The following is a 15,555-nucleotide window of genomic DNA, read 5'->3' on the forward strand; positions in this document are numbered from 1 at the left end:
ATTTATATAGTTCTGTATTAAGCATGCCTCTAATATTATTCTAATCCTTTTAAAGCAGCAAACATTTTTTACTTTTATGAGCAGTAGCTGTGTACAATTATGAACAATTTCCTCCAAAGCATCTTTGCAATGCTTTTCTAGCAGTACATCATTTATAAATAGGAGACTATTGTCTCGGTGTGTGTAACTTAGGGAAAAATAGAGTCTTATCAGCACAGCAAGAAATAAAGAACAAAAGTAAGAGATGATGATCAAGAATGTCAAGAACCAATGTTATCATATGAGGAATTTCTGAGTATCTGTATTTTTAAATGTTTTCTGTATTTTTAAATACAGGCATACCTGATACCAGATAGAAAATAGGTAGGTAGGTAGGTAGGTAGATAGGTAGATAGGTAGCCTTCAAGCATGACCTCCTCAATAGGGATATCAAATAGGGTGGTCACTTATACATTGCCAAAATAGAGGAGAAGTTTCACCATAAAGAGGAGGAGATAATATACACATACAGAATCATCTTACCATCATGGGGAAGACTGTGATCAAGTGACCTGTGTGGTTGCTCAGTTTATGGACCAGGTGCTGATCATTGATGGACAAACCCAAGATCCCTCCTGTTCTCCCTTATTATGGCTCTTTATCTTTAAACTGGGACGCGGGTGGCGCTGTGGGTTAAACCACAGAGCCTAGACTTGCCGATCAGAAGGTCAGCAGTTCGAATCCCCGCGACGGGGTGAGCTCCCGTTGTTCAGTCCCAGCTCCTGTCAACCTAGCACGTCAAAGTGCAAGTAGATAAATAGGTACTGCTCCTGTGGGAAGGTAAACGCTGTTTCCATGCGCTGCTCTGGTTCGTCATGCTGGCCACATGTCCTGGAAGCTGTCTGCGGACAAACGCCAGCTCTTTCAGCCAATAAAGCGAGATGAGCGCCGCAACCCCAGAGTCGGTCACGACTGGACCTAATGGTCAGGGGTCCCTTTACCTTTACCTATCTTTAAACTAGGACCTGCAAACATTCCAATAGAGAACTATGCCCTGCCAGTCCTTCAAACCAAGGATTGTCCTCTTCAAAGTGGGACACGTAGCCATCCTATGATCCAGCCAGTTGCTATCTGATAGAGGGCAGGATAACATCGCTTCCACCATCCCCAAACACCGTGCAAAACAGCCACATATTTCTGCCTCTACAAATCTATCAGCACAACAAAGGTTGATAAACTGAAGAGTGAAAGAGCCAAAGGATAGCAATAACATACAAATTGCTTTAATTTTATGATTACCTTCAAGGTAAATTTGAGACCTTAGAATGCAGACATGTTTTAAGAAGCACATACTGAGTGCTTCTGGCTTATGTTGTAAATCTTAAGTCACCTATCACATTACCAACATTCTTCCTTCCTGAAGGGAAAAAGCAAATAAATTTGAAACCAGTGTAATAAAGTTGAGAATCTATCCAAGAAGGAACTTGTTTATACCTAAAGAAATGTAAGCCCACAAAAGGTTTATTCTAATTGATTCATTCTCAGTTTACCCTTGGCATATTTGTGTTTTCCACCGAGTGAACACACTGTACTTAGGCAAATTTGTAAAGCTACAATTCTTTGACAAATTTATGTATTCTGTGTGATGCCTCGTTCAAATGTCTGCAAACATGTTTTCCCCCAGGAGAAAAATGGGGGAGGGGAGTGTGGGGCAATATAAGTTCTCAGTTTACTCATGCTGTGCTTTAGGGACAGGTCAACGATTCATTTCCCAACATCTAGGACTGGGCTTCAACATGAAGCGGACTGAAATTGCCACTTTGGGGGCCGGCACCTCCCCATTTTGCCTCAGGTGGCAAACGGGATGGGCTGCCCCTGCCAACATTTCAAGGCAGGGCTGAGAGAGAGCCCTGTCTGAAACCCTGGAGAGCCATTGCCAGTCAGTGTTGACAATAGTGAGCTACATGGTGTGACTGTGTACAATACACCTTCCTATGTTCCTATCTCCCCATACTTGTTGTAGGAATTCAGCCTCACCACATGGTGGCTATTGCAAATGGCAAATTGTTTCAGCCTGACATAGCTAGTGGTGCTGAGGTTTGCCCAGTAAAATCTTGGAAGATTTCCACTGCCATTATTCCATGTGTCTTTTCTCATTGGGCCTCTTATTAAAAACCTACTTGGGGAAGAAGATACTCTAATCTTGCCCCTCTAACCTTGCCCCTCTAATCTTTTCCCTCTCTTATGTTTTCAACTTGGGCTGCGATGCCAGGCCACCTTACCTGGAAGTAAGACTCACTGAACTTTGGTCTTACTTCTGAGCAGTGCACTCTAGGATTGTACAATTAGTTTCATTGTCTGGGTTTCAGACTTTAGGACTTAGGCCTTAAATACCCCTTGCTTTCAAACAAACAAACAAACAAACAAACAAACATTTTGCCCTATCTTTGCCCAATGAGTTGTCATCCAGAACTTTTGCATGACACTTTTCCAAGGGATGTGTTGCTGTAACACCAAATGCTTTTTACTTATTGACAGATTCCTTTCCTTCAGTTGACCTGTTAGAAGAATAAACTCTGAAAAGAACATCTACTGGCTACATCATCTGATATAATATTAAGAGACTATGCAGTATTTTGAAGAATTACTGTGCAGGAAATCAGATGCAGAGAATACATTTAAATCACTGATGGAATTATGGTAGCCGTGTGGCAGATGAGCGTACTTGTTTTAGGGTTTTTTTTAAGGTTTTCATTTTCAGACACCAAATCACTAAAGCAGCATGCACATATCCTCTGACATGATTTTTGCAAGGATGTATATCAAACAGTTATAGACTATACATCTGCTTAAATGTACAGAAAAACACGTGGGCTGAAAATTAAGTTGAAGAAATTGTGCCTTATACACATTACTCATTTCAGCATAGGTTTTTTTTGGCTATTTCAGGATCAATGTTTAATATTAAATCTGCCTTTCTCAGGCTGTAGTAAGTACCTACAGATGAGGATGATCTCTGACATGTTATTAGAGTGCATAAGAAGAAGATGACCTTTTATATATTAAATTCATGGATGTTCTCAATCTAGACTGAATAAATATGAATTACAGGTTGGTTCCTGCACTACAGGTAGACCTGTGGCAGCCTGGCAGCATCTCCTACATCTCAAAGGGTGCAGTTACAGACATACGTGTATCAAGGAACAATTCGCAAATTCTTCTGCCTTACCTACAACAAGCAAACATCCAATATACGTAAGCATGGATTTCAGTTCCTCCAAGGCCGCCTGATGCATTCTGCCATGGTTTAGGTCTGTTACATCTATTTTATTTAGAAATATGCTCCATTTAATATTGTGCCTTTTTAATTCCAATGGCTGGAGAGTACACAGACCTCCTACAAAACTGTTATTTGAATGGAAGCATGCAGGAACTCTCTTGGGCAGACAGTTTAATTAAAGAGTCCCCTTTAGAATGAAAACCAGTGTCTCTTCAGTGCTCCCAGGCCTGGTTTATTTGTTATATAAATGGTAATTATTGCCACTGGTTCCACAGTCTGCTTAATTTGCACTTGAATGTTACGGTAAGTAGAAGTATGCTGAGCAGTTGCAAGCGCACACATGCTTTTAAATTATATGCTAGGGATACACTAGTCAATTTCCTGTCACCAAAAATGCCCGTGTGGAGCACAGATTCATTATTATTCTTAATTCCTCTGCTTTCAGTAGGAATTGCACTTATCATTCCACATTGTCATGTTTTTAAACTCCCAGCGGCATTTGTCAGAGTTCTGTCTCTCTCAATAGGAGCCGATAATTCTAAGACCAGGATTTGTGTGTTAGGAAGATGGAGAAATTAGCTAAATAACCTTTATTCGGGATTTTTATAGTGGAGGTGTATTGGGAGTGTGTATCGAGATACCATAATGCTGTGGTGGTGTTTTCTTTTTTTAAATGGCAGATTGATTTAACTAGATCATAGAATGTGACACTGTTGACATGTTTCTACTTGAGCCTTCTCTTTGCCATGTGAGGAAAAGACTCTTAATTCTAAAGTTAATGGAAGTAGCACACGCATGTGCACGTAATTGACGCAAAGTATTCTTAGTGGAGACATCGCACAAACTTTGAACTTAGACTCCTGGAAGATATTGCTTGTTCATTTGGTTTTGTGTTGCTATTAGCTTTAACAGATGTTGCTTTTACATGTTCCAACTTTTCTGTATGGCTCTGGGGGCTAAAACATATCTTTAAAAAACAACAACACAAGAAGTGAAGCTAGCAAGGTGCTTCTGAGAGTTTCCTTTGAGCTATCAAATATTCAAGGGAGGATATACGGAATGATTTAATTAATCATCTAATTAAATTTCTATCCCACCCATCCTCCGAAAGGGAACCTGGGACAGCAAGATAGCAAATACATAACAAATTTTGTGGGCTTGATTATAAGCGTTATTTATTTATTCACAATACTTCTATAATTCACCTATGGAGCAGCTTACAACCGCAGCATAAAATCACTATAAAAAGAATAAAAAACCAACTGGAGAATAAAGTCGATATACCAAAACAAAACAAAACCCAAACCCACCTCTCAGCAACACCAATAAATAAATTAAATAGGCTTTTAAAAATTAAGGGTGGAATTCAGTGTTGTGGAACTACAAATGTCCTGTGTGCACAAGCAAATCAGAACAACCTTCCCTCTCCTCATTCTCCCGGCCAATTTGGGAGTGCAGGAGGCCATGGTGAGAGGAGAGAGGGCAAATCCCTCTTGCACAAGTCCTCGGCCCATGGGAAAGCTGACAAGGTTTAGGCAAAGCTGAGCAGAGAAGCTAATGCAACAAATGGCTGAGCCCAGATCCACTTGAATTTTCAGGTTCAAAGATTAACGTATTCCAGATTGTAAAAAGAGATTAATTTTCTTTCATTTTCACAGTAACCCTTCTTAGAAGTCTGAATGTAAAACAGGATCTAGCAAAAATGTGGAAGATACTAAGTTTTTCATTTAAACTTCAATACTGGCTAATTAGTTTACATCATGCTCTGTCGTTCCCTTAAAAAAAAACTTCTCGGCTTTTTTCAAAGTACTGTTATATTTCAAAACAACTAGCTTGTTTGACAGCACATTATGGCATACCAGAATGCTATCACAACCAATTTAGGCAGGCTTATGAAAGTGACACAAATAGTTCCTCAACGTGTTTCAATCTATGTTACTTCAGCTTGCCGTAGCAGTGTTATTTTCCTGCATTTTTCTATTCCCTTTCTTCCTTGGTCTGCATTTATTCATTTTGCTTTCTTTTGACACAGCGTCCTCATATCTGATCTGCAAAAAGCAGTAGAAAAGCAAAGTGGTTTGGGGTCATCCAGGAATCGTAGATCATTACCAGGATACAGCTATGAAATATATCATTCACTGGAGGAAGTAGGTAACATTAAAATGGTATCCCATGTATTTGCAAGTGCATGTCCTGGGGAATTAGCAAACATGTGTTATTTCTAGAACCTTTTAAATAACCTTTAAAAAATATGCAAACTACGCATTGAATATGCAAATACGCATTGAAAGCACTTTAAGGGATTCCTAGCCTTTGCAATATTGTGCTGGTTTTTAATTTTCATATATAATAAGGTTACCAGATTTTATTTTATTTTTTCAATGAATCCGGGGACACTTTTCAACTTCAACGGATTTTGTATGGCGACTGATGTGTAAATCCAGGGACTGTTCCTGGGAAACGGGAACCTTAATATATGATAAGGAAAATGATTCAAATTAAAAAGATGCATCTTGTCTCTTTTTATTTTTGCTTTTTCAGATTCAAAGTTGGATGTATCACCTGAACAAAACTCATTCAGATCTTGTCCACATGTTCAGTGTTGGCAAGTCATATGAAGGAAGACCACTTTTTGTGCTAAAGGTAAAAGAAAACTGATAAAATGTTTATGAAGTTATTGGCATATAATGCTGTAGGGCCACCCCAATCTTTGAGTGGTGCAAAATTCAGTCTCTCCTCCTCTCGGAAGGGAGGGGTTGTGATCTGGAGCCGTTCCCGCGCTTCACAGGGGGCATTCCGGCCCCAGCTTGCCATCATTGCTGCCGCGCCATGCTCCCCTATCAGTCTTCCAATCGGAGGGAAGCTTGGGGGCGGGGTTTAGCCGCTCAAATGCAGCTGCGGCAGCTCTTTCCCCTTCACTTTATGGGTATTCCGTTAGAGGAATCCGGCGGTCGTGGAACCCTTCCGATGCCCGGCTGGTGGCTGGGGGCCTTGACACGACCCCCGGTGACATCAGGAGAGAGCTTACAATTGTATTTGCATCAACAGGCTCTCCCTACTGGTGGTTAACCCTTGTTAGACTCACCCCTCCCTGAGGGGGTGAAGTCAAGCTCCGCTGTTTATCCACTGCCTAAGCCAATACCCCTCACATGCTGTAATCAATAAAGTTGTGGCCTTTTCTAGGCCATTAATCTAATATATTGTGTCCTTGTGTATTTCTTATCATCAAGCGGGAGGACGGGTCCTTGAATCACAACAGTGGTTCCACGTGCTGACCCGGGGTTCGGTTTCCTTGGAGACTGTAGTGTCTTTATGATATATGGTTTATTTGCACATGCATATATACAACCGAAGTACAAAAAAGGGTTCCTCCTGAGAGGTTCAGGATTGAAAATATGCAGGTGTAATTGAGTCCCTGTTGAATCCAGGAACTCAAATGCCTATTGAATCAGGCATACAGCCTACCCAACCCCCTAAGCTCACAACAATAAACATGAATGGCCAAGGAAATTCCACCTAGGAACATAGAATCATAGAGTTGGAAGGAAGCCTGACATGTCATTCTTTTGAAAGTGTTCAGAAGGAGGGGAAAACATACCATCAAATTTCATTTTGTAAGAAAGGAGAGCCAGGAGCCAAAGAAGTGTGAAACTTTTTCCGTGAGTCCAGTAGGAGATTTAAGCTTGTTTCTGCTCTTGCTGCTTCCTCCTGCACTGCAAAGTTAAGTTCTTTTGGAACTATCAAAAGCAGTTTATGGTGCTCAGCTGTTTAAAGAAAAAGGAAAAAAGGAAACAATTCCACACAAGGGATTGACACAAGCCCTTATAGCAGTTTGGACGCTGGCCTGTGTTTTTTGTTTTCTCCTCACTTATGCACGTTTACTATTGCAGCTCGGCAAAAGATCACGTCTTTACAAGAAAGCTGTCTGGATAGACTGTGGAATCCATGCAAGAGAATGGATTGGACCAGCATTTTGCCAGTGGTTTGTGAAAGAAGTAAGGATCGATTCCCCTGTTGTATTTTGGAATTAGGAAATTGTAAGTCCGGCGCATTCAGTTTGCTGCCTTTGTATCTGGAACTCCTTTGTAATGGTTAACTAGGGTGAAGGTAGCCGTATCTGTCAGAAGCAAGCTGAGGCTAGGGTGCTCTCAAACCTTAACCTTTGACAATATTGCTAGCAGCCATAATGCAGCTTAATCTGCTACCAGCCATTTCCTGCATAGATAAAGATGAAGCGCCCTGGTACATCCCAGTGAATAACTCCACTTCCATTGTGACTAGCTGATTTCTTGACTTAGGACAGTGGGGGTTGGTACTTACCGCGGGGCCTGGCCTGCAGTGCGCTTGAGCCACGTGTCTCTCCTGGGAGTGAAGTGGTGGCTTGGGGTCCCACGCTGCCCGAAATTGCTGCGGTGCCCCCGTGGGTGGCTCGCCCCACCCCTGCCGCTCCTGGTGTCAGAGCAGCTAGCTACGCCCCTGCACACAGTGATGTAGCTCTTACATGTTGCGCTCTATGCACTGATATGTGGTGAATCTTCCAGTCCTTTTGAGATGTATGTGATGGTTGGAGAGCTGAACTAGGGTTAGGAAGACCATGGTTCAAATTTCTACTCAGGTATAATACTCACCGAATGGCCATGGCTCAGTCATTGCCTTGCATCTTAACCTTATCTCACGGGGTTATTGACAGGATAAAATGGTGGGGGATAGGGAGCCATGCACACCTTCTCATTTCCTTGGAGTAAGGGAGGAGATAAAACTGTAATAAATATGAAATATGTTCAGCAACAAGTAGCTTGCTAAGCCTGCATTTAAAAGATAGGGTGCAGTACCTGCTGTTGCCACAGTGAGGCACGCTATACATGCTTTTGCAAATAACTATGGCAGTTTCCTCTTTGCGATGACATTGTGTGTTTATCTACTACAAAACAATACAAGGAAAACAGGAGGACAATAAATATAGCATAACTGGAAAGTGTACAGCAAGAGTGGCTAACCTTTGGCCCTCCGGCTGTTATAGGACTACAACTCCCATCACCTATCACATTTTCACAGTGGTTCAAGTGCCGATCTCTCTTCCCAGGGAGTTCTGGGAACTGTTGTTCTGTGAGGGGAATAGGGGCTCTCCGAGTCCTAACAACTCTCAGCACCCTTAACATACTACAGCTCCCAGAATTCCTGGGGGAAGCCATGGCTGCTAAAGTGCTGCCATAGAGCTTTATATGTATGGTGGGAATGTGGCCTAAATCTAGGGTCTAATGTTATCACTGTGCTGGAGATGTCATTTGAACGCTGTTTCTGGCAGCAGACAAACTAAAGCTATATTGCATTTTATAAAAATTGTCCTCCTCGGCATTTCCTTTGGATGAGCCAAGTTGCTGTGTCAGTCTCTCTGAGAGTGCAATATTCCATAATTTCCAGTACCACAAATATACCAATATCTCTAACCTTACTGCAGAAAGTACAAACCTAATCAGGTCCCTTATGTAACAAGTGATGCTATGGGCTTTTTACGGTATTGTTTTCAGTTTCACATGCAATCATTATGGGACATGGCAGCTGAATTTAATTCTGAATGAAAAACATTCGTGAACATAAATGAAGTTTTATAAACCTGATTTTGGGGGGTGAGGGGGAGATGGGCTTCTCAGTAGAAGCTCCTGCATGAAGGAATTTTCAAACAACCATCACCAGACTGCTGTGAAATTATTAATCAGTGGGGCATAGACACCCCAGAATCCATTAAGTTTTAATGCTCTTCCATGTATTTTACTTGCAAATATGAATTGTTGCGAGGCAAATATACTTCTGTATGCCATAATGAATCAGTTCAGCATCCATGGCTCATAGTAGTGCTCAGACCCTGTAGACTGCAGTAGTAGACCTAGTTATCTGCAGATTGTTAGCTGTTGCTCTTAAATCTCTATCTACTTACTATTTTATATGTTGACCTAGGCCTGACTCAGGCTGGAGTGGGAGTTGCTTCTAAGTCATCTGGTTCCATGTTGCCCCAATAATAAATGAAGACAGGAACTAGATTAATGGCACTGGAATGGTGAGTTTTTTACGCCATTCCAGAATAGTGGAACTTTAGCAACAAAGAAGCAGAGCTTCTTTTTAATGGCATTATCCTAGTTTGGGGATGCCTGTCTTAGTAGAACTTTGCTTGAGCACCAAAGTCTATCTGAGCTCTAGCATGCCTTATGTTTCTAGTCCTGCTCTGCAGATCTGATTATTACCGTACTTCGTAATAATGAATGAAGGGTTCAGGATGGTTCCTATGGGTTTTTGATTACAAACATTACCTTGATTATTCTTTTGCCCATTCATAGGCTCTCCAGACCTATCAAAGTGACCCAGCCATGAGAAGAATGTTAAATCAACTGTATTTCTACATCATGCCTATTTTTAATGTGGATGGATACCATTTTAGCTGGACCCAGGTAAGTCATCTTTCCAGCATTAAGGTATTAGTAGAGTTAGAATTCAGTATATATTTTTACTGATATCCTCCTTGTAGAGCAGCAGTAAAACTGCTAGCACATTGTAGGATCTGGAATGGTTTGAAATTGAATGGGGGACTGCATGTTGAGATTTCTGCATGGCAGGGGGTTCTACTAGATGACCCCTAGGGATCCCTTGCAACTCTACAATTCTGTGATTCTACAAATGCAGTCAAGGACAGGTAATTTGCAACATGCTTGCATTTAATTTGTGCACATTCAGCTTTATGCACTTGGCCAAAGTAATAAAATAAGGAAGATGGCGGACATCCAGGAACAAGGACTTTGGCAATCCCACCCACCGTTGAACCCAGTGTGTTTTGACTATACACAGTTTTGGCTTTACAGACTATCCCAGGAACTTAACCCCAGCATAAGTTGAGAGTTGCCTGTGTTTCAAAATATGTGTTTGGGGAGGGAGTTCATGAAGTATCTTTACAAGAATTTGTGAATATGCACATGATGCTTTTTTTACCAATATATATGTTGTCTTTCCATGTTCTAAACAATTATGGGTAGGATCGATTTTGGAGAAAAACAAGATCAAAGAATTCAAGATTCCGTTGCCATGGCGTAGATGCCAATCGTAACTGGAAGGTGAAATGGTGTGGTAAGTCTAGAATTAGCCTGTATTTGAATTAGCAAGCTATGGAGCAATTTTATTATCTGGGATATTAAATTGCAATGCAAATTTTTATTGGATATGGTCCAGGTTGCGGAGTGAACCAAACCATGGTTAACAGTTTCACTATGAACACAGAGATCAATCACACTTCACTCCTCACCTGGTGCAAGCAGAAAGAAATAACAGTCCCTGGCCTAGAATTACATCCATGCTTAAATGCAAGTCCCACTGGGGCAGCTCAGTCAGCCCCACCCTTTCCCCCCATATTCCATTGGCAGTGTGCTTATATGGCGGGTGTGGGGAGGGGGCACTGATGCAGGATAGAATGTCCCTATTTTTATTTGAGGAGTGTTGGGGGATATGCCACCAGACTTTGCAGTTTAGCGCTGCAGGCCTCAATATGGAACTAGTTGTAGGCATAATAACCTACTGGAGAACTACAAAGTTTTGTGGGTTTCAAATAATTGATGTGACCAGTGCTTTTTTTTCTAAAAAAATGTTTAGGGTTACTCTCATTTTCCTACTCATATTGAAATACTGCCCCTCAATGAGGCCAAACTTAGATTCCCAAAATGTTTAGGGGTATCATACACCTGCATCCCTCCAGAAAAAAAAGGACTGTATGTGACTAATCAGCAGCCCATGTATGCAATTAATAAAAATTATAATAAAATTACCATTTGTATAGCGCTTTCAAGTGTTCAAAGTGGTTGACGTTTATTATTTAGCTGTAATACATACAACATCCCTGTAAAGTCAAGTCACTATTGCTATTACCTTCCATATTGCAGATGGGAAGGTTGAAGCCAAGAGCGAGAGTAGATTGCCAATGGCTACCTGCTGTGTTCAAAACGAGAGATGAGATTCAAAGCAGGAACTTCCTGATTCACAGCTCCACATCTTAGGCCCATTCTAATTAATTTATACTTAATTAGTTCATATTATGGCCTAAAGGAACTGAGAGACTGCCTCACGGTTGCCTAGTGAATCTATGCCAGTGCCTCTGGTCTCCTTCATTCCTTTAATCCCCTGTTGCACAACAAAACAGAAGAGAATGAAGTGAGTAATTTTTTTAATTCTGAAACTCAGTTGCCTTTTTTTTGAAGACATGAAGAACAGATTTGCATCTGGTTGGCTCTCTTATCTATATATTGCTTGTTATTACATCAAATGTGTTCAACCCAGGCGGGAATTCATCCCTCATTTCAGTTAGTTTTTACCTTTCACATCAATATACACGTCCGTGCTTGCTCTGCTCAGATGGCACTCCCATGTGCATCCTCCCCCCTCCCCCAAACGTGCCGTCCTATAGATAGCTGATTCTTAGAACAGTCCTTTTTCGATGTCAGTGATTTTTCAGAAGTAAAATGGAGACATAGAACTGCTGCATATTTGCCCAAGGATACAATGCAAACCAACATCTATGACAGAATTAGAACTTGAAAGTCCTTTGCTCCGAATCCCATGAACATTTGTCATCTTACATTGCCTCTCTCAAAGAGACAAAAAAAAAAAACCATGAACAGGGAAGTCATAGTTTGTATTATCTTGACCTGTTTTTATTCAGAAAAACAACCTTCACTCTGTGTTCTCATGGAGATGTCTTAGTTCCATCCCCAGTTTCCAGGCCTTGAAATTCTTAACAGGTGCCTGAGGGCAGGTAGGTTTTGAGCACGAATCCTGTTTTTGCATTTCTTCAGCACATGTTTGGCATTCAATGAGCGAGACTGTTTCTTTTCCTTTAAGGCAACACTTCTGTGTCAGCTCTGTTTCTCTTCCTTTTTGGCATAAGCACCTTGACACAGCGCCTACCTCTTGTGGCTCACTCCTTTCTCTAATGCAAGTAGGAATATCTCCAGATTTGGCTTTGCAGTCTATGGTACACATGGGATGGAGTTATTTGTTTCATTTGTGCCTCTAATTTTACTAGTGACATACATATAGGCAACATTATTACACACCCAGACTGTTTATTTTTGAGAAGCTCAGTTGTAGATCATATGGTTTGAAAGCAAAACATCCCAGGTTTTAAATTTACATATTTTCTTTATTTTTATGGAAAACAACAACAACATAGAAGCTGGTAAATTCTCCTCTGGCACAAATCCAGATTTGGGGTCCAGGGTTTCTGGTATCTTGGGGCTAGGGGAGCTGGGGTTATAGTTTAGTGGTGGTGTTCTTCCATTTGCACTACTGGGAGCCTCAGACTCTGTGTTTGAGTCTCTGGGTTCATGACAGAAGGAGATAATGCCATCTCTCTCAGCCTATGTAGTTGGGACGTTACAGGTTATCCACTGTTCCATCAGCCTATGTAGTTGGGATGTTACAGGTTATCCACTGTTCCATCTCTTTGCATCAATATGGAAGCCACTATCAAGTTTTTCAACCCATACGCTCTGTTTTCATTCCTTCATCCATCTCAAGAAAGCACAACATATCGAGTTCACTTTAATGATTGTCTCCTGCAGTGGGAGATGAACAATTCGACCATCTTCTGAAACAACCTTGTAGAGCAATTCTGTCATTTCCTGGATTTTTATTGTCTTGTTGTGACAGTAACTCTGGCATTTGACAATAGCTGACATTTACTGAATTCCTTTTTATCCTTCCCCACCTAAACTCGAAAACCTTATCTGAATGAAAAACATTAAATAATATAGTAATAATATAAAGAACTGCATAGCTGTGCATGGCAGCTAGCATTTCTCTTTTAATATTTGTGTTCCTCATAATTGTGGGGATGATACAGGAGTAGTACACAGAGATTCTATTGGTTCGATAGGAAATTGGAACAGCTGCTATCAGCTTAGCCTACCAAAGTTAAGTATACAATTTACCTGAGTCAGCTCCAAATCATAGCTAGTAAAAGAAGATTGAGGTTAATCATCCCATATATAAATGTTGTAAAATAATGATTGAATCCATCTAAAAATAATAATTTATTGCTTTATTTCTGTCTGAAAGAATCCTCTCCTGACTTTGTAACCTTAAGGAAGTAACCATCTGAGGTAGGCCATGCAATAACAGCTATATTGCATTGTGCCATGTTATTGGGGGCAGTAGCAAATTGGTTTTGTGGCCCCATCAGAGAATCACATCACGTATGAAGACTTGAAGTCTCTACTGCAACAAAGGAGCCATAAGTCAGTGTGACCCAGTCCTCGATTAGATCTTGTAACTACCATTTACAGCAGGGGTCAGCAAACTTTTTCAGGAGGGGGCCGGTCCACTGTCCCTCAGACCTTTTGTGGGGCTGGACTATATTTTTTTGGGGGGGGATGAACGAATTCCTATGCCCCCACAAATAACCCAGAGATGCATTTTGAATAAAAGCACACATTCTACTCATGTAAAAACACCAGGCAGGCCCCACAAATAACTCAGAAATGCATTTTAAATAAAAGGATGCATTCTACTCATATAAAAACACGCTGATTCCTGGACCATCCGTGGGCCGGATTTAGAAGGCGATTGGGCCGGATGTGGCGCCCCGGGCCTTAGTTTGCCTACCCATGATTTACAGGTTGTGGCAGGATGGTCATGAATAGAAGCATCCATACCTAACTTTCTCTAGCCTGGTATAAACTTAATTTCATCTGTGCTAGTTAATATCAGCAGCAGCAACAGGAGGTAAAGATAAGTCTTTTAACAACTGTGAAATTAGCACTATGAATGAAGAACACCAATCCATTATACAGGCAAAGATCCAAAGCTGCCTCAAGAAAAGTTTTGGAAGAGCAGACTAGACATCTAAACAGCTCAATTTGAACTAATGCGGGTCTTTTCAAGCCAGGCAATATGGGAATAATTTCCTGAAGCTAGAAGGTTTGAAAACAACTGAATTATAGCATTTGATAAGAAATTAGGAGATGATTCTCTTGAGTTAGATTACTTGGTGGCTGTCTGTTTAGCAGAGAGTATACTACATGCCCTCGCTACCACAAAGTGCCCATCTGAGCTCAGACAAAGATAATCTTTGCATTTTTTCACTGATGGCCATGAAGAGAAGTTCTCGTGTCTTAGTTCCTCAGACTATGCAAGTGCTGTTTAGCTACTTCTGAGTTATTATGCTAATTATATAGCCTATTATACTTCATATTTTTAAGGATCGTCATGCAATGCTGGTTCTCATCCCCTTACTATTTAAAGTACATTTTATGCAAATTGTATTTATTAAAAGGAGTGTTTAATAAGCCCCTTGTGGCAGCAAAAATGCAGCAGTCAAGGTCTCATTGTTATGCAAAATTCCTGGAAAAAATATGTTTTTGTGTGTTAAACCCAAGCCAGTTACACAATGAGCATAAAGGACATCATGCTAACCATTAACAGATCAGAAACTGGTAAACCTCCCTGTGACTAAGCCATGGTTAGTGTTTTGGGAATGTTGCATCTGCACTCCTGCAGTTGTAACATACATTCTGGTACAAACAAAAACTCCATCCACTTCTATTCTTTTAATTGGCATGGCTATTCTGAAGTATTGAAGCTACTACAAGAAAGGTTTCGGGCACTATCTAACCTGGTTTAAATAATGCCTTCAGTTTAAACAGCCGCAGTGGAAGGGCTTTAAGTTCTGATTTCGGCCAAATCCTTTGTCCAAACAGATAAAAAAAAACACCTGTGTGCAACCCAGTGTTGGAGGACAGAGATGCTGTGTCATGCAGCACACACACCCCGTGCCCATCTCAGTGATCTTGTTGACCTCAGGTGCACTGTCCCTTTGCCAGGGTTGAAAGTGAGATTCAACAGTCAGCCCATACATATATATGGACTTTACCTTTGCCCAGCCCAATATATTTTGCTGCCTGAATGGTACCTCCACCATTCAGTACACTGAAACGCACTAGAATGGCAGTTCAATCTTACTTTCCACATGGGCAATAGGGTAATGTCCTCCAGTGCACCTGAGGACAGTAGGATAGTTATGGGGGTGCAGGACAAGCCATGTGGGTCACACCACTCTGTCCTCCAGCAGCCCCTTCTGCTGCCCAGCAGCTCTGCCTTAGCCTCAGGCAGCAAAGTGGTTTTGGCCAACTGGTCCTTTCTATTCCTTTTTGTTTTGTTTTTTTGTTCAAGAGAGTTTATTTTAATAAAAATAGAGCCCCATCAGCACCAGCACGATATCTGTGGGCGTTTTCCTGGCTTGCGTTCAATTTAAATGTTGTGGG

General features: G+C 41.1%; 1 protein-coding gene across 5 annotated transcripts in view; it reads left to right on the forward strand.

Moving 5' to 3' along the window:
• CPA6 (carboxypeptidase A6) overlaps positions 1–15,555 on the forward strand; it is a 44,573-nt gene that overhangs the window by 15,983 nt on the left and 13,035 nt on the right. For 3 of the 5 annotated variants that reach the window (XM_081918449.1, XM_081918453.1, XM_081918451.1), the window contains 6 exons: positions 3,110–3,234; positions 5,292–5,406; positions 5,801–5,902; positions 7,150–7,254; positions 9,592–9,702; positions 10,282–10,372. In XM_081918449.1, coding sequence (XP_081774575.1) covers positions 3,110–3,234; positions 5,292–5,406; positions 5,801–5,902; positions 7,150–7,254; positions 9,592–9,702; positions 10,282–10,372 — 649 coding nt within the window. Of the gene's footprint in view, positions 1–3,090; positions 3,235–5,291; positions 5,407–5,800; positions 5,903–7,149; positions 7,255–9,591; positions 9,703–10,281; positions 10,373–15,555 lie in introns of all 5 variants that reach the window. The other 2 variants (XM_081918450.1, XM_081918452.1) reach the window with 1 other exon arrangement.

Source organism: Podarcis melisellensis (assembly GCF_964234715.1).
Source record: "Podarcis melisellensis genome assembly, chromosome: 7".
Lineage (NCBI taxonomy): Eukaryota > Metazoa > Chordata > Lepidosauria > Squamata > Lacertidae > Podarcis > Podarcis melisellensis.